Genomic DNA, 24,620 nt, shown 5'->3' on the forward strand with positions numbered 1-24,620 from the left:
TGATTTGACTATGATTTTATTATTGGATTGAAAAGATTCAAGATATTATTGCATGGTTTGCACATTTTATTTATTTGATCAATCCATTAAATGTCGAAAATTATATGTAACTATTTGAACTAGTATTTGCATATATATGACGACCTTTTTGATTAAAAAGGGGATCAAAATAAAGAATTAAATAATGAAAAATCTGAGTTATGGGACTATACAAGAACTTCAATGAGGAAAATTTAATACAAAATTGTGAAATATTAGCTAGGCTAACATCAACACATCCCCTCTCCTATATATGTACTCTAACAACATATATATTTTTAAAAATAAAAAAATTAAGAAATTGAAAATTCTCTAACTTCACAAACGAAAAAGAAAGATGGTAATTAGAAATACATCGTCTTTATCGAGCAATTCAATCGTGATAGCAAAGAAGCATAATAACACATCTCCGGATTATGTAGAGCCTTGCTCTTTGCTCCCGAACGATACGTCCTAGCCCTCGAGTCGAAATCTTACGCTTGTTGTTGTTGCTCATCTTCATTTTTGTTCGACGATTTTATGAATTTATTCTTCTTGAAATGAGCAAGTAATGGAATAGAAAGAAGAGAAAAAGGAAAGGGTTTTGTTTAGATAGATGTTTGAGTGTGGTTTAAGTGGTTAGAGTGCTTTGGACTTTATAGGGGTGATTTATATATATAGATATTTTATCGGGAAATTGGCCTTAAGTCTCCAGCCGTCTTTTTTTTTTGTGTTCAGTCTCTGCGTACTTTTTGAATACCACATTTCCACATGAAGTGTACCACATTTCCACATGAAGTGTACCACAATTTGTATGACATAGTATCACAATTTTGTGGGTAGGAAGTGAACCCAAAGAAATATTTTGATTGTGGATTTTTCACCAACTTCCCCTTTTTTTATTATATCAAATTGACATTTAAAAATACCATTTATGATGTAAATAATTTAACCACCAGTATTACTAGTATGTGTATTTCTTTCACTTTTTGCATGGTGTTATTGTTATCATTATAATTTTACATGTATATGCATATGTGTTTAGTTTACAGGTATTGTATGTATTGATTAGAGGTGATCACAGTGTCGTTTGGATGGTTTTTTTCACTAAATTGAAATCGAATTGTTATGTATGGCTAAATTTCAAATATTTTTGTAAGTTGAGGTTTTTAAATTAAAACTTAATAACGGTTTCGGTCGGTCGTGGACGGTTATGCGGTTTTTTTAAAAAAAAAATTTGAAAATTAAGAAGTGATGAATTCAATTTTCAAACATATAATTAAGAAATATAGGTGAATAGTAAACATTGATACTTATTAAATTTTATTAAAACGAGAATATAACATAAACAAATTTGTTTAATGGTCCATGAATGATTAAGAAAATATAGTAGAATACTAAAATTATAAATTTAGGAAATGAATTATTTAATATAATATTATACTATGTTATTTATATATTTCAATCGATCATTCAGAAAGATTATTGAGAGATAACTTAGATTTAGGTTAATATCAAATGAATATGTTGTGTATAATTATTAATAAAAAATATAAATTTAACAAATTATGTGGTGAGGCCATTCGTGTTTCGCCTACAAAATTCCGCCAAACCATTGCATGTGGTGCGGTTTGGTTTTTTTTTTTTTTTTTAAACCTTGGTTTATTTTTTTTAAAAAAAATTGGATATTATAATTCAATTCGATTTGGTTCAGTCGACTAAGGCGGTTTTTATAAAATTTGATCATCCATAGTATTGATTGATAAATGTATAGTTTCTACTCATACTAACGTAAAGATGTCAATTCAGGTGGATTGGGTTGGGTTAGATTGAGCATTAGTACTATTCAAAAATTCCTTAACTCGAACCCGAGTCAACTCGAAAACTCTCAACCCAAACCCCACCTCGAATCAACTTGATCAACCCGAATTTGAATTTTTTTAAATTTTTTTTAAAGAAATTAAAAAAAATTAATTTAAACACATAATAACAAAATCTCCCTGATATGTATGATTTAAATTTAAAAATCTAATTGTAAAAAAATTAAGTATATTTACTAAATCAAATAAACAATTATTTAAAAAATAAAAAAAGTTTAAAATAAATATTAAATTATGAAAATTTATGATATAAATATATAATAAATAATTTTTCAAACATAAAATATATAAAAATGTAAGCAATGTTTATTAATTATATTTTTTTAAAAAAACTAAATTTCGGGTCAATCCAAACTCAACCCAACCCGATCATTTTTTTCGGTCAGCTATCGGGTCCAACTCAATTTGACCCGAACTCGAAAATCCCCAACGCAAACCTTATTTTTTCGAGTTGAACCATATCGGATTGATGAATCGTGTCTGATTTTGACACCTTACACTAACATGATGCGTCGGGTACTACGTACGTACCCCAAATCATACATGTGTAAGTGGAAAAAAATTTTTTTAATTTAACTCGTATATTTGCACATATAAATTTGTGATTCTTTAATTGGTTAAAAATTGGTCTTGATATGTTAAATAATTGTTTTATGCCCGACTTAGTCAGGTTTTCGTCGAGATGCTGACATGTAAGGCTACCAAAATAGACCAAACTATTCGAGAAAACTAATTTATCGTATTAAGAACAAATTTTAACTAATTAAAGAAGCAAAATTTCATTAGATCAACTTAATAAATCATTTTCAGAATTGTTCCGACATATATTATGCGAGGATATATCTGTTTATCCTAATTTTATCAAATGATTTTCATAACAAATTATAGAAATTCCTTAGTTGTATGGACTGAATTTCAAAGTTATTAATGGTAGATGGTATTTAGAATATATTGAGTGCAATAATTGTCCATATTAGATAGAACAATCGAAACGTTGTGCTTGAACTGTTGTACTGTTTAAAAGATTTGAATTGAGTCGTCGCCCCCATTTCAAGACACACCATTACTTTTCTCCTCGTTACTAAAAATTAAATAAATTAATCTCAAATCACAAAGGGGTTCAAACTATAATCAAATTAACTCAAATAAAAACTCATTCAATCCATTCAGTTCTGGTTTCACCATCTATTGGAGTTTGAACTATCGATATGCTATCTAAAACATCGATCAGGCCTGGATATTTGTTCTCGTTATACAAAAATTACATACAAGTTTCGGCCGATTGCATTATTTTCGTTCATAAATTATTACGTATAAATTTTAATATAAAAATCTATCTTTTACAAGCACAAAAATTTCAAACAACCAAGTTGGATGCATTATGCAATTTTTTTAGACGACATTATAATTTTGGTGGAATTAAATTTATATTATTAGAAGAAAAATTATTTATATCGTTTGATTTTTTTTACTTAATTAAAAGTTTTTTTTTAAAAAAAAAAGCTTAGGTCGTTGTACTTATAAGCAAGGAAGTCAGATCACACGTGAAGGTCACGTGTATTAACATTATTAGTACTTGTACTTGTAATTAATTTATTTGTTTAATTAATTAAAAGTGTATTTAATTAAATTAATTAAATAACATGTTACTGCAATTACTCAGAGTCTTAGTACAGGTCCAGCAAGGTAAGTACCCGTTGTTATATAAAATAACAATTTTTAAATAATTGATGACTCATTTTTCCTCATGTTTTAGGAAATTTCCTGGATTAGTAGCTGTAGGCACATCTGATGAGATTCCAAGTGATGTCCAAGATTGGATAATTCAAATTTTACTATAAACTAACACGATAATTAATTATTAGGAAAAATAGAAAAATTTTGATCTTATAAGTTGGTCTCATTTTTCGATGGAATATTGATGTAACATCTGATATGTTAGTAGTATTTGTGGAGCTTTGTAAACAATGACGGAGTCAAGAATATGGCTCTACTCAGGCTAGAATTTTAAATTTTAGAAATTTTTTTTAATATTTTAAATAGATCTATCCGGAGTAATATCAAATAAATCTGCCACTGCTTGTAAGCCATGATCGGTTCAACATCAATAGGACCTACATCGGCATTTCATAAAAAAAAAAAAAGTAAAATTACATAAACAATGAGAACAATTTACAATATTAATATTGCAATTTTCCCTAGTTAGTATATATGACGTACTTATGATTATTGTTCTGATAACACGCTTTGCATGCATTTATTATATTATAACATTTGAGATTCCATGGAAGCTTGAGGGTCGAAAATTAAAAAATTTAGCAGATCTCTTGTGTAACTGATAGATTTGTGAGATGGATCGATTCGATTTAGATCTACGATGAAAAATAATACTTTCGACATAAAAATCAATTTTTTTTATTTAAATCAGCATATATTATATAATATTTTTCCAGTTACATAACTAACAAAAATGATATTTTTGTGATAAAAAATGATATTTTGGAAATAAAAAATAATATTTTGCATGAGTTCCGTCTAGGGGTGTGCAACGGTCGGTTTGGTTCAGTTTTAATAAACTTCGGNGTTTAAAATAAATATTAAATTATGAAAATTTATGATATAAATATATAACAAAAAACTTTCAGACATGCAATATATAAAAAATGTAGGTAATATTTATTAATTATATATATATATTTTTAAATTAAAATTTTCGGGTCAACCTAACCCAACCCGATCATTTTTTCGGATCAGCTATCGGGTCCAACCCGATCTGACCCGAACCCGAAAACCCCAAACCCAAACCTGATTTTTTTCGTGTTGAACCGTGTCGGATTGGTGGGACGTGTCGGATTTTGACACCCCTAATATTCTATTAGTATCAAAACACATATTTCATATACCTATTTAAAAATTTCAAAATAACAAAATAATTCACAGATAAAATTAATTTTTAAAAAATTAAATAACTAGGCCAAATGCAGGAAAATAATAATAAAAAAATAATAATAATAGGGCGAATGAGGCAATAATAATAATAATATCAACAATACAATATTTCATTGTTTGTTGATAAATATTTTAGTTTTTTACATTTTTGTTGTTGTAAATATATAAATATATATATATATATATATTTATTTATATTTTCTTTGATAGTGGTATGTTAGTGGGGAGTTGACTGGTATTAAGTCAATCATTTTTATTTTCGTCCGAAAATTAATTAATTATATACAAATGGACAATAGAAAATTTAAATTATTTATAAATTAAACAAAGAGTAAAATATATTTTGTTACGTCAACTTTTGATTAAATAGCATCCTTAGTCGATAAAAAGCAAACATGGTGACGTAGGGTCCGTTTGGTATCAAAAGTTTTTTGATTAAAAAAATGTTTTTTTAAGTAAAAGTTGTGTTAATATTGTGTTTGGATGAATAGATAAAAAACACTTTTTAAATTAATAAATGTGTTTGGATACATATCATTAAAGTGCTTTTTTAACTTTCTGATCAGTCCAATCCGCCTTATTATTCCCATCAGCAACAAATCCAGGTTCAACAGTCTCAATCGTATATCTAGGTAATTGACTTGGATTTGATAATCCTCGTTTAGGAGCTAACTTTGAATACATTATATATTCAAAAAATAAAACATAAAAAAACAATAGATTATCTAATTCACAATATCATAAATGAAAAAGTAATACAAATAAGGATTAAAAAAATGAACGAACAAAAACCTCGACGGAAAAAAAAAAATTGTACCTTGTAGAAGAATAGAGAAAAGATTGAGCGGAGATTACTGGTGGATGTTGTTTTTTAGGTTATTAAAAAAGCTAGTGAAAAAAGCTCTAAAATAGGGCTTTTAAAAAAGCTCTAATTTCAACTTAAATAAGTACTTTTTTAAGCACTAGAAGCCCACACAAACAAGTTAAAAATTAAAAAAGCACTTTTTTTTTTTTATAAAAAAAGCACTTTTTTAATTGTAGCTTCTTATACCAAACGGGCTCGTAGTTTTGTACCAAATACAAAGAAGTGTCGAAATTAATATGAATTAATAAATATGAATTAATTTACAATTCAGTTTTTAATTTGAAGCGGGTGGGGTTCTTGTTTACTTGAATGGTACTGATAATAACATAGTTTTTTTAGGGGATGTTAAAATCAGACACGACTCACTAACCCGACATGGTTTAACTCGAAAAAAATCAGGTTTGAGTTTAGGATTTTCAAGTTCGAGTCAGATCGGATTGGACCCGATAGCTGACCCGAAAAAATGATCGTGTTGGGTTGGGTTTGGGTCAATTCGGGTGACCCGAAAATTTTAAAATTTTTTAAAAAATTAATTAATAAATATTGCCTACATTTTTATATATTGTATGTCTAAAAAATATTTATTGCATATTTATATCATAAATTTTCATTTTGAACATTTTTTATTTTTTAAACCGTTGTTTATTTGATTTAGTAAATATACTTTATTTTTCTATCATTACACTTTCAAATTTAAATCATATATATGAGAGAGATTTTGTTATTATGTGTTTAAATTAAAATATTATTATTATTATTATTATTATTATTATTTGAATTTTATTTAATTTTCTTTTAAAAAAAATTTAAAAAAAATTCAAAATCGGGTTATTCGGGTTGATCGGGTTGATTCAGGTTCGAGTTCGGGTTGAGCAATTTTGAATAGTACTATTGTTCAATCCGACCCAAATTCTCGACCCACCGAATTGACACCGCTATAGTTTTTTGCGCCAAAACCACCCTGAAATATCGAAAATATATATTTTATCTCATGAAAATTAAATAAATATTTTAAACTTTGTGTTTTTATAGAAGTTGCACGATTTATCCTTGCTAATCCAATTGTTGGAACATGTATCCATGTTGNCTAATCATAAATCAAACCATTTTAATTGGGTCCTGTTTGGTTTTTTTTATTACGGTTTGGTTATTACGGTCGGTTATTACGGTTTGTGTAATAAATTTAGTTATAAATGAAGTTGTACGTTATAAATTTTAAAAAAATATAATCAAATTTGTTTTGATTATCTTAAGAAAATCAAAATAAAGTAATCAAAAACAAGCATAGCTATAATTATTGCAACCAATTTGTTAAGTATCTCACGAACATCAAAATAAAATAATAAAAAAAATATATCTATGACAATTGTAAGCAATTTGGAATTTGGATATGTTGATAGTGAAAAGTTTAGAAGAAAGGCAAGGCGGTAAAATTTTAAACCTAATGAAATTACTTATATTAATTATTTTATTATTTATTATATTTTAAATGTTCGGTTCGGTTTTTTCGGTTTTAAATTTTCAAAAACCGTTAACCGAACCGAAAAACCGAAAGTACAAAAAATCAAAACCATAACCGACCGAAAAATCGTTTAAACCAAACCAAAAAAAACCGAAATTTATGGTCCGATCGGTTTTTTCGATGTAAACCGTTTAATGAACACCCCTAGTTCCGTCGGGTCAAAAATTTATCTTACAAAGTTGAGTAGCAAAACTTTTTGCGTTAAACACTTTAAAAGGGATGAAATCTTCAGCTACACAATATCTTATACTGATTTTAGATCTAGACATGTTGAAATGTTTTTATTTCAAATATTACTTAAATTAAGTATCCTATATTCCTCTACTTCTTTACTTTATTAATTCTTTTTGGTTAATGATGAGTACATAATTTTTTTTGACGTATTATTTGATTCAATCGACAATATTTTGATGGATATTAAAGTGACATTTATAGCTACTAATTATGAGTTTTGATGAGTAGAAGGGTAGTTGGGCAGGAGTCGGGAAAGGGCAGAAACCGTGTGGCACAGTGGAAGGAGTAAAAGTGTCAATTCGAATGAGTCGGGTTGAACAATATTATTATTCAAAAATTGCTCAATTCGAACTCGAGCCAACCCGAAAACTCTCAACCTGAATCCGAACCCACTTGATAAACCCGATTTTGAATTTTTTAATTTTTTTAAAATAAAATTAAAAAAAATATTTTAATTTAAACATATAATAACAAAATCTCTTTCATATATATGATTTAAATTTGACAATATAATTGTACAAAAATAAAATATATTTACTAAATCAAATAAACAATTGTTTAAAAAATAAAAAATGTTCAAAATAAATTTTAAATTATGAAAATTTATGATATAAATATACAATAAATATTTTTTCAGACATACAATATGTAAAAATGTAGGAAATATTTATTAATTATATTTTTTTAAAAAAATTAAAATTTTCGGTCAACTCGGGTTGAACGAACCCAACCCAACCCGACATTTTTTACGGGTCAGCTATCGGGTCTAACATTATCTGATCTGAACTCGAAAACCCCAAGCCCAAATCTGATTTTTTTGTTTTGAACTGTGTTGGGTTTGTAGCTCGTGTCTGATTTTGACGCCATAAGGAAAGATGAGAAACTAAGGCAGAGAGCAAAATTATTGGACCCGTTTCAGTAAATATGTCAAGGAAGTTTAGGCCCAAGTCCAATAACTTTGGGTGTTCAATTTGCTTTAGAAAGAATGTAATTAAATCGGGTCGGACTTTTCTACTGTTGTAGTATCTTATTATTAACTTTGAGACACATGGATAAACTAATTTTGATATTATGATGAATTTTTAAAAATAACATCAATACTTTTTAAAAATTATAAAAGCACTATATTTCTATTCAATTAGAAATATTATAAAAACTATTTTAAAAAATTCATACTCTTTTTTTCCTTTAATATTTATCAGAATTTTAAATAATTGTATCATTCATAATTTTAAAAATTATTATAAGAAAGCATTAAATTAAAAATAACAAAAATATAATTTGTGTTAGGATAAAGTGATTATCAATAGGTCAAAAGTTATAATTTTTAGTCAAAGTGTAACTTTATTTTATATACTTGTGACAACGTAAAGTGTACCTACTTAGGTGTTAATGAGTCAGGTTGTTTGACGCATGAGTCCGGAGAGGCGTATGTCTATATGCTGTTGTTGTCTCATATCCCTAGATATCAGACTTATCATTTCCTTACAGTTGGCCCTGTCTTCATCAGAGACATTATTATCTATTAAGATCTGGCTTCACTCTTCTAGTCAGCCAGATGAAATGGTGCAATGTCATCAACTTGATGCATGTGAACTTCTCATGAGATCACTTATCTCAATATTACTTTTACTCATGCACATTTAACCCAACTATATATGTACAAAATGCATGTAAATGGCCGCTAAAACTAACATTTTCAGATATTTTTTCAGTCGAGATAAAAGTGGAAAGCGAGGAAGAAGCCAAGAGAAAGAAGATGGGTAAATCGACCGAAAAGATTTCAAGCCCGTTTATCCTTATTCTAAATTTTTGTTTTGTTATTTGATTGTATTAACCATGTTTTATGTGTTGAGAAACATTGTCAAACAGTTTTTATTCTTAGAATTATGAACTAAATTTATTTTATCAAGATTAGATAATCTGTTGCTTGAACTTATTATTTGATTATTGCTATTGATTTGATTCTTGAATTTCTTGAGCGCATGTTATATTGTTTTTAATGCTTTCAAAGTTTGATCACCTTTAAATAATTTTATGCATTATAATCGAGATAAGAGATAAAATTATAATAATATTCCATGCCATTTATTTAAATTGAGATCAAAAGATAAAATTAAATACATGTGTGATACCTATAAATTTTTAATATAAGGCTAATGATTTTATTAAATCTTGAATATGATATTATTTGTTAAATAAGTGAACGAGATTTACTTACAATTCAATATCACGTCTGATATAGCTCCGGGTTTGTATTCAAAGCTTAATAATGGTATTGACTCTTGGAAGTGTTCCAAATAAGACAACACATTGGATTTAACCACAAATTAGATCCAACCACTGAGGCAGAATACACAGTTGCATCAATTATGACAAAGGATGCTGTTAGAATGAGGAATTTTGTCCAAGAGTTGGGCGTCATTCCTAACTGAGTTGATCCAGTCCTGGTGTATTGTAACACCGATGCCATTGTGCAAGCAAAGCAGCCGAGGTTTCATAAGTGATCCAAACATATATTGCTTAATTTCCAAATCATCCAGGAGATTGTAGAAAGATGAGATATATCAGTAGAAAGGGTCACCTCTACAGATAAAATTGTTGATCCCCTAAAGAAGCCCTTGCCATGACCTTTAATTTGAGCAACATTATGAAACAATGAGTTTTGAGATCTATGAGTAGTTGGTTATAAGGCAAGTGGGAGATTGTTAGAGCAGATGCCCAGCAAGCCAACTTATGCTTTGTGCCCTATTGACTTTTGTGTAAAAACAATATTTATTTTAATAATATTTTACGATTTTATCCAAATATGACATTTATTTTATCTGTATACTCATATCAGCCGCATAGATGAAGTCTATGAATATGCTTTAGTACCATGAGGTTTATCTTGTATTGTAGATCATGAAATTCATTAGGAAGTATACTATATATTCTAAAAAAGTTCTGGTCGAATCAGCCATCTAAAATAAGGATAAATGTAGCTCTAGCTTGAGACTAAGATCTATGATATAAACACTACGTTTTATTGGTAAGGGTATGGAGATGTCCATTCATTTATATAAGTGCTCATTTGATGAGACAATGAACAACTCTCTCTCAGACTTTTCAAGTATTTATCACTTATTGAGTGGATTTCTCCGTAGTTATGGTCGTACATCATTAGTCCTTAGACTTAGGACTACATGAAGTCTCTGCGTACTAGCATGCACTTTCAGTCGTTAACTGATTCCATTGAGGGTTATCAAGTAACGAGGTTGAGTGTACTTTCGAAATACATAAGAGTCAATGTATTATAGTTGGGGATTCACCGCTCACCTGTGGGTGAAGATATACTATGTGATATGATGAGTTAATAGTGAAAGGAATAAGACATGTGTGTTATGGAAAGATGTTTCCTTAGTTGTACATATCATGTCACTATTATAGTCAAAGATACATTACATTATTAACGAATTCATTTGTAACTCTCTAGGTAACGATGATTGTAAATTTGATCGGGATATATGAGTCGAAGGGGCGCCATACTGTATGCTAACCATAACTTACTAGTTCTTACAGAGACTATCAGTGATACCTAGGAGATCATGGGGCAAATGCTACTAGACGCTCTTACCATGATCTGATGAGTGCAATCAAACTTGAGTTATGATGTTATTGATCAAGGGGTTGATGAAAAAAATGGGGCTAATTAGGGTAAGCCGAATAAGAACAAATGTTGTTCTGAATTATATTAAGTTGTGAACTCACGACTAGCTATATCCATGAACCATTGACGACCACACAAGTGTTGGATTTTGTATTCCAGTTGAGATAGTCAAGTTTAAGGAGTTGAATTTGATGACTATAGTTTGATAGAGATCAAACATATTGCTTATAAAACTGTTTATATAAGTTAATTCTATATTTGGAAGTTATGGAAGTTAGCATGAATGTTAATTAAGTGAAGTGCAACTGCCTAATTTAGTTTAGGAACTTCCAAAATAGACAGCTGCCAAAAATGAATTAGTGAAAAAAATTTATGTTCGAAATTTTGACTTTTCACCATAATAACGAGATTTGTATTTCCGTCACATCGACAATGACTGATAGTCGATTAGGATTATGATATAATCGCAAATAATTAATTATTGAATTTAGTATTTTCTTATTAAATAACAATTAGTAGTATTTGAATAGTAAGTCAAAATATCATGGAATATTCTAGATGTTCTAGAATACATTAGTTGATAATTAATTAATTATCATGTCGTGTAGTATTTATTCCGAAGTTAGAAATATACACATGAAATTTTTACATGATAAATGAAATGTTATGATAATTCATATTCTAAGGCAGCGTTTGGTAGCATGGATTCATTAAGATTGTGTTTATTTTTTCCTGTTAATCCAATGTTTCATACATTTTTAATTAAACCCACCCAATCTACTCTCAAATGGACTAGATTTCTTCAACCAAGAATCCCAACAAAAAAAGTCTTCCTCCATCTAAACAACAACGTACGAAGAAAGGGGAATGACTTAGGTTTTTGCTGTCTGCTGCAAAATCTTCAGAAATCAGGTAAATAGTTTTAAAATTCTTTGTTTCAAACATGTATTTGCACAAGCTGTTGTAAAAATTAAGTTTTGTTAGGTTAAATTTTCTGATGTCAGTTGCGAAAATTTCAGAAATCTGAGGAGGCTCTCACTGTGTCGGTAAATGACATTTCATTCTGTTTATGGTTTCTGAAAAATGAAGTTTGTTTTCTAGTTTGGGTTGACATAGTTGAATTCAATCTTGTCTTTTTTTGTGTTTGTAGTTTATTTGTTTGAGACAACCGTTGCATCTTTCGTTTGTAAGATTATTCTTCCGCCGAGCTTGTTTTTCGATTTCATTTATGTTATTTCATAACAGTCGAAGACCAAATCTGAATAATCATCTGTGAATTTATTACTTAAGACACTGTCAAAGATGGTCGTATAATAATCGAATATTTTTTTAAATAGTGATGATTTTGTTAATAGTAAAGAAACTACTGCTTTTCGTATTGCATTTTAATTTGTTTTGAAGTATATTTGGATGTATTTTTAAATAATCCTTGATAAACAAGAAATTTGTTGTTCAACCTACAATACTATATTTGTTTGCAATGTATGAAATTCTATTGGGTATTTTGAAATGCATTGTTAAACACATTTTAAATTATAATTTGTTTTGAAGTATCTTCGATAGATGACCATTATGCGTAGACACATTCTACATTTTGTGATGTTGCACCAAATCATGTGTCGATCCTTCTTGATTATGTTACTCTTGAGACGACATCGACTGAAGTTACATGCAAAACGACTTTGCAAGACGCGTAGAACAACAGTCTCCTATAGCATGACACAAAGAATAAATGTGCAAATGAACCATTTGCATAAGATTATTGAAATAAGAGATGTTCAATATGTGGTGAACTTGCGAATGAATAGGAATGCATTTGCACGATTGTGTTACTTGCTAACTCATGTTGGAGGACTAGTCGAGTCTAGATATGTCCGTATTGAAGAGAAGGTCACCATGTTTCTGTCTATATTGGCTCATCACAAGAAAACTCGACATTTTGGTCATGGCTATGTACATAGTGGCCATACAATCAGCATCCATTTTCATCAAGTTCTCCGATCAATTCTCATGTTAAACATTGTGATAGTTAAATTGATATGAACTTATTATTCTTAAATTGTACAGGGATGTGTTGGTGCATTAGACGGAACGTATATAAGTGTACATGTACTTACCATGGACAAGGCACGATAAAGAACAAGAAAATGTACTATTGCAGTCAACGTTCTTGGGGTCTGCGACTGTGACATGAAGTTCATATATGCACTTACAAGGTGGGAGGGATCTGCAGCATATGCTAGAGTTCTTAAAGATGCATTTACTCGTGACGACACACTGAAAGTTCCAAGAGGTTTTGATATTCTGATTTTTTATTATTAACTGTAAAATATGAGAATTATTTTTGAAATATTGTTTGCAAACATTGTTATTTCTTTCTTCTTAAATTTAGTGCTTGCATAATAATAACAAATTTCTTATATTCGGTTGTTATTACCTATGTGAATGGATATGTCCATGTCGAGGGATTCTTGACTCCTTACAGACGAGTACGCTATCATAGGGATGCTTGGGGAAACTGTGAAAATGGCCCACATAATTATAAGGAGTTATTTAATTGGAGACACTCGCAAGCCCGAAACGTAATAGAAAGAGCCTTCGGTTTGTTGAAAAAAGATGTGGCATACTTCGAAGTTCTTTGTTCTATCCACTGAAAACACAAAACAGAATCATAATGACATGTATGTTGTTGCATAACTTCATCAGGTCTGAAATTCCCGATGATCCAATTGAGGAAGTGATCGATGATATAGTAAGTCCGGGCAATGAGATACAAGATGATTTCATCAATAGCTTGGAATCATCGGATGACTGAGATACGTGGAGGGAGAACCTTTCAATGTCGATGTGAAACAATTTGAACTAAATCATTCGGATTTTTGTACTTCTTTCGTTTGAACTTTTGAAGATATGTACTTGTGGCATTTGATGTTCTTTAATTTTAAATCTTCAGAACATGATTTCATTTTATGTTATTCTATTTTGATTAATTCCACCCAAATAATGTTGTTTTTTTTCGTTATTACAAAATGTGATTGTAAGTCATTGAACTACTTTGACATGCTTAACCAGTGGTCTATATTATTTGCAGGAATAGGACAACGGCAGTGGCAACGTCCTAATTATGGAAAGTGGAGCAACTTCCGAGAGTTGTGTTGGAAAAACAAAAAAGCTAATAAGAAAAGATGTAGTTGGAGTGAACGTGAAAAAGAGTTTCTGATACAAGCACAGAAAGAGGCTTCCATAGAAGGTTGGAAGAGCAGCAATGGATTTCGGCCAGGCTATTTAGCTTTTCTTGAAAATCGTATGAAAGTTGCATTCCCTAACACAAACTTAAGTGGCAATCCACATATTAACTCTAAAGTTCATGTGTGAAAGAAATTGTACGGATCTTTGGTGACAATATTAAGTAAAAGTGGAGTCGGTTGGAACGACTCGGAGAATACCATTGAAGCTTCAAATGACATATGGGAAGCACTAATTAAAGTATTTTTTTGTTCAAAAACTGGTCAAATTTGTTCTTTAAAAAAATTATGCAGCTCAGTGTTTTGTTTATAAAATTCATAGGCAGACAACAATGCATGATCAATGAGACACAAAATGTGGACCTATTATCATGATTGGTGAGAAATCTTTGCTAATGATCGGGCTACCGGAGACAAATTTGAACATTTTACTGTAGCAGTTCAAGAAATCCTTACAATGACACCTGAAGTACCTAACAATATAGGTATGAGCCTCAAGGAATTGTTTTTGGTTTATGAGGGAGCTGCTGACTCAATGTCTGTATCTCTCACACCATCCTCGCGACAAACATCAACTGCAAAATCGAAGGATAAGAAACGGAAGCAGGTGGATACTGATGATGATGCGACAGTGGAAGCCATAAATAATTTCGCCATCATCACAAAAGATAGAATGACGGACCTTATCAAACAATTGGCAATAGAAAAAGAAGCAGATGATGAGAAGATGCGCAATGCACCAGATAATGTGTTAAAGTTCATGGAAACAATTCCCGAGTTGACCGAATATGAGAAAGTTATTGTTATTGAGTTATTGGTGGACAACCCTGCCAAGTTATCATTGTTCTTGCGTTTGGGTCATGCCGGAAGATTGAGCTTAGCGAGACGGTTGCTAAGAAGAGGTTGATGTTATGCCTTTTCATGCGGCACTTTTGGGGTAATATTAAGTTTCCATGCAATCATTTTTTTGAAGTAATGAACTTGTGTACGTGTAAAACTTTCCATGAATTTTGCTGCCTCATTTCTTGTTGTGAAATTAATTTTTGATCAAGTTGTATTGGTAAGTTTGATAAGGGGTCCCAAATTTATTAAAAAAGTGATTTGTTTTGAATTTTGTATAATCAAAGCCTAAGCTTCCATATTTCTTTCTTGGTGAACCAATCAATCACACTATTGTGCAGTCTGTGTTCTCATAATTTTATTTTTGAGTTCAAATAATATCAAATATGTACAATATTATTAAGTTGCCTATCATTTAATAATCACTTTTTATATGTTTTCTTTCAGTTTCTCAAATTTTGTTTTATAATAACTAACTGTATCTTCAATAATAATTTTTTAAGTAATGATATAAAATAATGTATCTTTCAATTTTTGAAATTATGTTTAATCACACGCAACACATTGTACTGAAGTTGTTTCTTTCAATTTCTTAAACTTGCACTCTTGCATCAAACAATTCTGTTGGGCTAGAAATTTCTTAAATACACAATATTATCTGAAATATACAACTAAACATCATAATTTCATTACAAATTCATGAAGCTTAAGCATCAAAACGTACTAATAATTGTTCATACACAATCCATTGTGGCACACCAAAATAACAAACTAGTCTTGCCCACCTAACTATCCTATCGAGTACATATACAACTATAATACAATGCAAAATAAACAAAGTAGTGGTTGCAAGACCTCATTACTTACGGAAGAAAGTAACATGTTTACCCACTCGATTCGTCCGATGTATCGATGATAACAACCTGTACACAATTATATGTTGCAATACGCTTCTTCATCGAGCCAGTCTCTACAATACAACCACGCTTCTTGGTTGTTAAATGCTTCATTAGTTCTTTGTAGTACGTGTCGGCCACAGGGTCAAAAGTCTTTGTTCGGGTTGTTGTTTTCTTCAACGAAAGTGAAGGAGACACACCCACCATATTTTTGGTCTTTGATGCTTGTGGAGGGTGAACATCACCATGGATTTCTTCATCTGATAACAGGGATATCACTGGTATTATATACTTACTAGTAACAGAATTTTGAGAGTAATTGGGGAAAGTCACATACATCTTTTTAGCTACAAAAACAAGAATTGTGTTATTTTTAGTTATAGAAATTGCACAAAGCAATTGAGACTCAACAATGCCCTTAAGTACACAAGAAAAGCATTTATTACACACAAATCTACCAAAATTTATGTCATATCCTCTAAGATATAGAAATTGATTGATTTGATATTGTAGGCAATATAGGTCAACCTCTATACATAAACACTCATTTTTATTCAATATATTACTTTCAAAATTATTAAATACCTAAGGAGAGTGAAAATAATGAATTATTATTCAGAAGTGCATTTAAATCTTATCCCATCAATCAAACTACATGTTTTTAAATAATCAAGAGAAGTGTGAAGACAACAAAGTAAACTTTTTCCATATGTTCATTTCTCCAGAAGCCAACAGAACAAGAAAAAAAGTAGAGAATAGTCACCTAATTAACTGACCTTCGGCTGCAGCAATATGGAAGGTTCAGTTTACTTGAAATCTTAAACCACTTGCATCGCAATGAAGAAGCACAACTCATCAATACTCCTGCACCTTAATCCCTGGCCATTATTCGTCCTCAGCCATATGGAAATTCCTGTACAAACAGTTGTTCAAATCAGTATATGATGAATTTTAAAAAAAAATCTAAACATCTGAAAATGTGAGAATGGGGTTCTTGCTGTCATCTTACCATTACTTCATTGCATCCTGTGTAGATGGGGTTACTACTGAATTTACATTGATTGATGCATGTAAGAAGACAAATATAATGCTGAAAATACATTCTAAATTATATTGAACATGAAATCTAAACTAACATGAAGTAAAGTAATACCACTATTTGAATAAAAGTAGCCAAAAATTACAAAACCAAATATTTTTATATTCCATAACAAAATAGCGACAACAAATAGTCAATGACATATATGATATCAAACATCGTCTTGTCCATTTCGCACCACGATATTACAAAACAATAAGCATACACACAACATTTTACTTACTTAGAGATAACAATAACAAGCATGAAAAACATCATTAAACAAAAAATTGTGTAAATGCAACCAAAACAACAACAAACTTGTTCGACAAATAAAGGTGCGTGCTCCACTGCATCATTTGGTATCCCAGATGTGGTCGATGTCATATTCGACTTCTTTTCAACGTGTTGTTCCATGTCAACTGTATCGGCATTCTTCAAAGTAGAAGATTGTGAACTAGAAGATACATTGCATGCTTGTGCGTGCCGACGCATTGTAAAAGGAGAAGTGGGATTTTGTGACTAATTTCAACCCATTTCAATTTTTGATGATGGTTCATTGTTCTCAGAAATTTTTGTTAGGATCGGTTGGGTGAGTGAAAGTTTTTGTTAGGATCGGTTGGGTGAGTGAAAGTTTTTGTTAGGATCGGTTGGGTGAGTGAAAGTGTTTAGAAGGGGATGGTTGAATAAACACTTAACGATTTTCGAATCTTTTCAAAGGAGTGAATCAGTTTAGTGATAAACTGAATTCAATAATATTGTTGTCAATTTCAATCAGTTAACTGAAAATGCAGAAATAAATTGAAAGACATATTGAATACTTGAAGAATAAAGAACGCAATGATTTATGGATGTTCGGAGACTTCAAATGCTCCTACGTCACCCCTTCTATATCAAGGATATGATTTTCACTAAAAGACTTTGATTAATTACAGAAAATGTAATAACCACTTCAATTTGGTCTTAAACACTGTCAAACTGAAACTCTTAGTATCTTTACAACTTTTATCAGTACACAACTGATATGTTTTTCTAAGCACAACTGATCTAAAAAAATCCAATATAATAACAATAAGTGCTTGTGCTAGTGCTCGATATATAGCCTGAAAGCTATGAATAAATCTGATAAAGCGTGAGATTTTTGTAACTGATCTTTGAAAGCTTTTAACTCAAGAGTTTAGGCAAAATAATGTGCGCGAAAAGTCTTCTTCTCGGCTGAACTTCTCAGCTATTTATAGGCTTTACTCCCAACGGTAATATTGAATACAATTAAATGTCATATATCCGTTTATTTGTCTTGACTAGACACGTCATCATTCTTCTGACAATCGTACACTATGGCATTATAATATGTGGTGCTCCCACTACAAGTTGCAGTCTGCTCTTGTACAAATTGTCGCTTGTTGGCTATGCTCCTTAACTGATGACGTGTCAAGCTGATTTATTAGTTGACTTTCATAGTCGATTCGATAAACTGACTGTGTAACTGATCAGTCTTAACTGATAGTTCAGTTCGTTACATAGCTTCAGTTAGCTTTAACCAGTTCAGTTGCCTTCGATTGTTTTAGCACATTAATTATCAGTCGGACAACTTTAGTTCAAATAATTTAAGTTACGATTCGTTCAGTTGAGTTGATCAGTTAGGTAATCTTCAAATGTTCAATTTGTCAAACTCCGAAATTCTGATTCCAACAATTTTTCAATATTATACTCATCGTACCAAAAGAATCGGTTCCGATGTTTCAAACCGGCGGGACATATAAAGTAATAGTGGCCGGGTCGGGTTGAATATTGACCAGCTTCACGTAATTGCATAAACCCATTGCCGCACTCGCATTGTGGTGGTGTCTTCACATCCAAGAAAGCTATGCTAAAGATTCATTAAATGAATTTTTAAATGAGTTAGATAGCTACATATATGTGGTTAAAATAAATTTATACCCAACTAATTTTTTGGCAACTACCACCGAACTTAGTAAACTAGTTTTCATCTTCAACGGTGAATATTACAATGAAATCCAAAACCACCAACTTTAGGAGACAAAAAATTAGTAAACTAGTTTTCATCTTCAACGGTGAATATGACAATGAAATCCAAAACCACCGAAATCAAAGAAATCAAAGTTGAATAACATGTAAAACCTACACCCATACAACTTGCAACCCATTTCGGTTGTTGTATATTTCAAAATTTATTTTTCAACAGATTTCTACAAAATGTAACGGAAACGAACAAATGTTCGTACAAAAAGAAACTCTTGAATTTTGTCAAAATTACTCACATTCACGTGCAATAAGAAGGTTGGAGATCGAATTTCCTTCCGCACAATATGTTATCGGTTACATATTCTCACGATTTCGACCGAATATGAACCTGCACAATCCAATTTCACTCATTCGGATGTCAAATTGACCTGTCACACATCACGATCCAGAGATTTTCGAGAAAAATTCGTAGATCTATGCGGAGCTCTTTACATTTTGTCGGCTAGGGTTTTCTTCGAAGATAGTGTGCGGAGGAAATGTGTCGGAGGAAATATGCAGATAGGTAACAAAATTCAGTATGAAATTAAAAAATAAACAAATATATCAAAGGGTATTTTTGGTAGTACAAAATTAACTGATTATTTAATCAGACCCTTACAAATCTCACCAAACACAACAAGGATTTGAGCACACCATACAAATTTTTATTTATCATATATTTTATCATTTATGTATTAATCATTCAGTAATCCTATCATTTGAACCAAACACTGCGTAAAAGTACTAGTAGGAATATATTATTGAAAATCAATAAAATGTCTGTTGTAAATTGTTGACAAAACTACTAGAAAACATAACACTAGAAAATCTTCTTCTCCCCAAAGAAAATTTCGGCCAATTGATTAAACAATTGATATACGGTTTCGGCATAATCCATGATCAAGGAATTAATCAAGTTTGATTAAGGGTTAATTGAAAGATTTTGGCCAAAATTTTGATTAAAGAAAAAGAATGTCTCGGCCACTCCATTTGAAAGTCAAAAGGGTAACGTCCGTGACTCACATCCACACAGCTTCACAGTCGCCCGTCGTCGGTGATCGCCTCCTTCTGACGATTGATTGTTAACATCAAATTTCTTTTATATTGTTTTATTGTGAATTAAAAGAGTATTTCAGTTTCCAATTGTGGACCGAATTAGGAGGATTGAGAACGATGATTTCCGTTAGATTGTTTGTATTGAATTACAAAAAAGACTATTTCCAATTAAAATTTGGAATAATTTGATATTCAGTGTTTAGAAAGCAAAATTAAAAACTCTAAAAGACATCCTGCATGAATTTTAATCATATGCGACAGAGAAAATTTTGATTGTCAAAATAAAATTTCTTTAAAATTTTTAACTTCTGCTGCGACTTGAATGCGAGAAAACGATACTACAACAGAATGTAGGGTATGTACCAGCTCCAAGATACAAAAAAGAGGCGTTTTGATCTAGAACCTAGGGTTCAAACTTGAGCTGCCAAATTATCAAGCCAAGATCCTGTCCAAATGTTGTCTAAATTCAAGAAAAACTTACGTCCAAAAATCAAGTCATTTTTGAGCCACACACAACAAGTCTTTTTAACGTTTTAATTCAAGAAAACAAGGCAATTGTGCTTTTCATTTTAAAATAAATATGTATGTTTTAAATCGATCGTTAACAATATGGTTTGTTTTATTCGGCCTTCGATTCATGCTATTTTTATAAGTATGTTCATTTCGTTATAAGCATGTTTACAAGTTCAAGGGCACTGTTATAATTCAAATTAGAAATTATACTAAAAGAGAAAAAATTTCGAAACATAATAACATATGATAATGATTAGTGCGTCGAAAAAGAAGATTGAAAGCATTTTTGGGGATGACGAAGAAGCCCCTATTCGATCAAGATTATATCAATTATAATATCGTTATCATGTTATATTTCAAGTTGTAAGTTTCCACATTTCATTGTTTTGGATTGCATTATAAATACAATTAACTTTTTTAAAAAATAGACTGGTTACGGTTATTTGATTACTACGAATCTTTTTATTTTATGCCCTTAAATATTCTAAATTAAAAGAAAGATCAGTTATTCCATAAATACTATGCAATGATATGTAATTTATTAAAAAAGGAAAAAGTAATCAATTATTGATTTCCTTGAAGGATGTCAACAATCAACAGTCCTCCTTGATATTCTTCTTTAACACTCCAAGCATTGATCGTAGCTGCTGAATCTTAGCTTTGGGAAGTGCTTTTGTGAGAATGTCCGCAACTTGATTCTCAAAACTGATATGTTCAAGTTTTATTTCTCCAATCTTCTCAGCTTCTCTAATTGCATGATATTTAACATTTATATGCTTGGTTCTTCCATGTTGCACTGGATTTTTTGCAATGAATATTGTAGAACCCGTTAAATCAGACTACGTATAAGACATGCATAATTACTATTATTTAAATTAAAATGATTTCTTTTATATTTAAGGAATTTTAAAAATTTGTTAAGTCATGATCATTTATTTTAAATCGCAAAAGTTAAGTTTTTATCTTTTCGGTTAAATACGAGGCCAGACTGTAGTAAGAGTATTGAAATAAAATTTAATGATAAGAAAATATTCCTAAATTTAATTTAAGTCAAAGAATAAGTTATTTTAATGAAAAAGAATGTTTAAGGATTTATTTAATTAATTAGAGATAAGTAGTAAATAAGTTCTTTTATGTCCAAAAATTAATTAAAAGCCTAAATAAAAAGGTGTAACCAATTGGGATAAATTAATTTAGGCTTATTTTATTTAAGAAATTGTAACTTAACATGTTAGTAATTTGTTTTAAGAATTAGCCATGCATGGAAGAAAATTACTATCCCAAATTAATTTATTATTTCACTAAAATACATAATAAGTGTTTAAAACTTTAAAGAGTTAAAATTCAATATTTAAGCAATATTTTCCTCCATTTTATTTCTAGATTTCGGACACCCCTTGTAGGATTTAAATATTGATTGACAACTCATCATTTTTTATTTCCTTTCCTTATCTTTTCTTGGGAGATAATTCTATCACTTTTAAATCACCAATAATTATTAATTAAGCAATATTCTTGCCTTTATTTTGATAGAAGAAATCGGCAATTACTCCTCTTCAAATCAAATCATATTACACCTCATTTCCTTATCTCTCAAACTTAAGGATAGAAAGATCTTATCTTACCATTCAATCCTCATTTATTTTGCAATTTCCTCATTCATGTCCTAGCCTTCTCTCCTCTCCTCATTCTCAAAAATTTCAGAGTAAAAACTTCAGAAAAATCCTGACTTCCAAGAGAAAATAAGAGAGAAAACAAGAATGAAAAAGAACTCCGTCTCCGCCGCGCCGTGTCGTCGTATAGTTTGTTTCTTTTCAAACAAAAGATTTCCAGGCATGTCTATATTATTCTTTTCTCTTCAATCAAGTCATATATATATTTTTAAATCATTTTATGTTCATAAATCATGAAGCCAAATGAAAATTTGACAGCAACTTTTCGAAAAACGCATGCAGAATTTTCGGCCCTCTCACTTGTTCTTCACGGTTTTGTAGTGTTTTTGTGATTTCAGGGGTTGGCCCGGTTCCAGGTGCTAAAGGCTGCATCTATGCATGTTATAGGGTGCGTTAGGGAGGTGTTTGTCCATCGGTTTGAGTCCCTTAGCCACAGCAAAATGAAATGGACAGCAACTCTCCATAGTTGCAAGTTGTGAGTTTCGATTTCTTGTTTGGATTGTCTAAGTTGAAGGTTCGGATCGTGGTTGGTCTAAGGCCTGTAACCACGGTTAGAACCCTTCCTTAGAATGTCTAGGACATGACCAAGATGACATTTCATGGCTTGGTTCATGATCCCATCAAAATTTTAAACAAACAAGACAAGTCCCTCGGTTCTTCAATTTTCTGATTTTTGTTGTGTGAGTTGTTTTTCGATTTTGAGGATTTTGGGTGGATCTTGGTTGGCTTCTAGCTCTTAGCCATGGTTCACACAATATCTCATGATGTTTAGATCAAGCCATGGTCGATCACATGGCCATTGGAATGACCAAGACAACAAGTGAAGCATTACACCCCACGCGTGCAAAATGGCGTTCTCGGGTGGAGCTTCGGATTGTCGTAGGTGTTTGTTTGGATTGTGGTTGGCCTAGGGCCCTTAGCCATGGTTCAGGCCACACCTTAGCATGTTGGGAAGAGGCTCTGGTCCGTGGTTCAAGCCCCAATGGCCATTAGCCTTGTAATCGAAGCATTTCAAACGAAGCTGCTGCTGCTAGTATTTTACAGCATCTTTGCTGCGGTTCAGAGGTCACGTACGAGTTCTTGGTTGGATTTTAGCCTATAGCCTTAGACTAAACAGTACCTCATTGAGTTAGAAAGGTCATCTTTTTGGCCGTTTGTGATTTGGTTAAGTTTAGAAGTTTTTACGTGAATTTACGATGCAATGCGACAAAGTGACTCTCGAAAGAGCGTTTCATGATTTTGGCCTCCATGCACAATTTTCGTGTATTACAGCCCTAAGGTTATATTTTCCAGTATTTTAGGTGTATTTTAATCATGGCTAAACGATGGTTCAATGTCGGTTCGGGTTGGTACGAAACAATGGTTGAATACTAAGTTTGTTGGGCGTAATTGTTTCGTTTTTGGTTCGGTTATGAAATGTTGGTCAAGTTGAAAATATTTGCATGTTTCTCATGTTATAATTAGGCGCAGCAAGCCTGGGAATGATCCAACTCATTCGATAAAATAGGATTATAATTATATTACGTGCATAAAATATAAAATGTTTATTTTTGAGATATATGCGATATGTCTTGTGGCCACCTCACGCTTATGGGATTATGGGATTATTACTTCACCCGGTGACTTACGACCGGTTCATGTTCATGTGTGGGTACGGATATCCATTCCAAGGGCTGTGATGATCTCTACCGCCCAGTATACTGTGGTTTAGTCTGATCAGACTATTCATGTTATGTTATGGGCCACTTACGTAGAACATTATCTGTACAGAAAAATAATGATATGCTATTTTATGACAGGGCTCTATCGAGCAAACATTTTACATACGATTTTTTAGATATGCACATATTTATAATTACTCATGACACGATTTTTACGTTACGCTTTACGATACGATATTTTACGTTGCATGTGATTTTATGCTATATTTACTTGTTATTCATGATATATGCATGCTGAGTTTTTAGACTCACTAGACTTGATTGTTGTAGGTACTGGTGAGGTCGAGACCGAGGACGAGACCAGTTAGCTAGCTTGGGTCAGCAGTAGTAGGAACCCGAGGACCTCACTTTTCATCATTTACTATTCATGTTCAAACTCAGTTTTTACTTTGATGAATTATTTTTAAGTTGTTGTTTTGAAACAAAATATTTACTTCCACTGTTATTTTAAAGTTA

General features: G+C 31.1%; 1 protein-coding gene across 1 annotated transcript; it reads right to left on the reverse strand.

Moving 5' to 3' along the window:
- Positions 1-340: 340 nt before the first annotated feature.
- On the reverse strand, positions 341-574 carry LOC140964182 (small polypeptide DEVIL 4-like). The gene has a single exon (XM_073423752.1). It carries the CDS (start codon positions 539-541, stop codon positions 413-415), a length of 129 nt encoding a protein of 42 aa, XP_073279853.1. The 5' UTR covers positions 542-574; the 3' UTR covers positions 341-412.
- Between the last annotated feature and the right edge of the window lie 24,046 nt (positions 575-24,620).

This window comes from Primulina huaijiensis, chromosome 18 (genome assembly GCF_012295235.1).
Source record: "Primulina huaijiensis isolate GDHJ02 chromosome 18, ASM1229523v2, whole genome shotgun sequence".
In the NCBI taxonomy this organism is placed as follows: Eukaryota; Viridiplantae; Streptophyta; class Magnoliopsida; order Lamiales; family Gesneriaceae; genus Primulina; species Primulina huaijiensis.

What these genes read in the sequence shown, in the direction of transcription:
- LOC140964182 (XM_073423752.1), bottom strand. Translation starts at nt 541, where the DNA reads ATGAAGATGAGCAACAACAACAAGCGTAAGATTTCGACTCGAGGGCTA.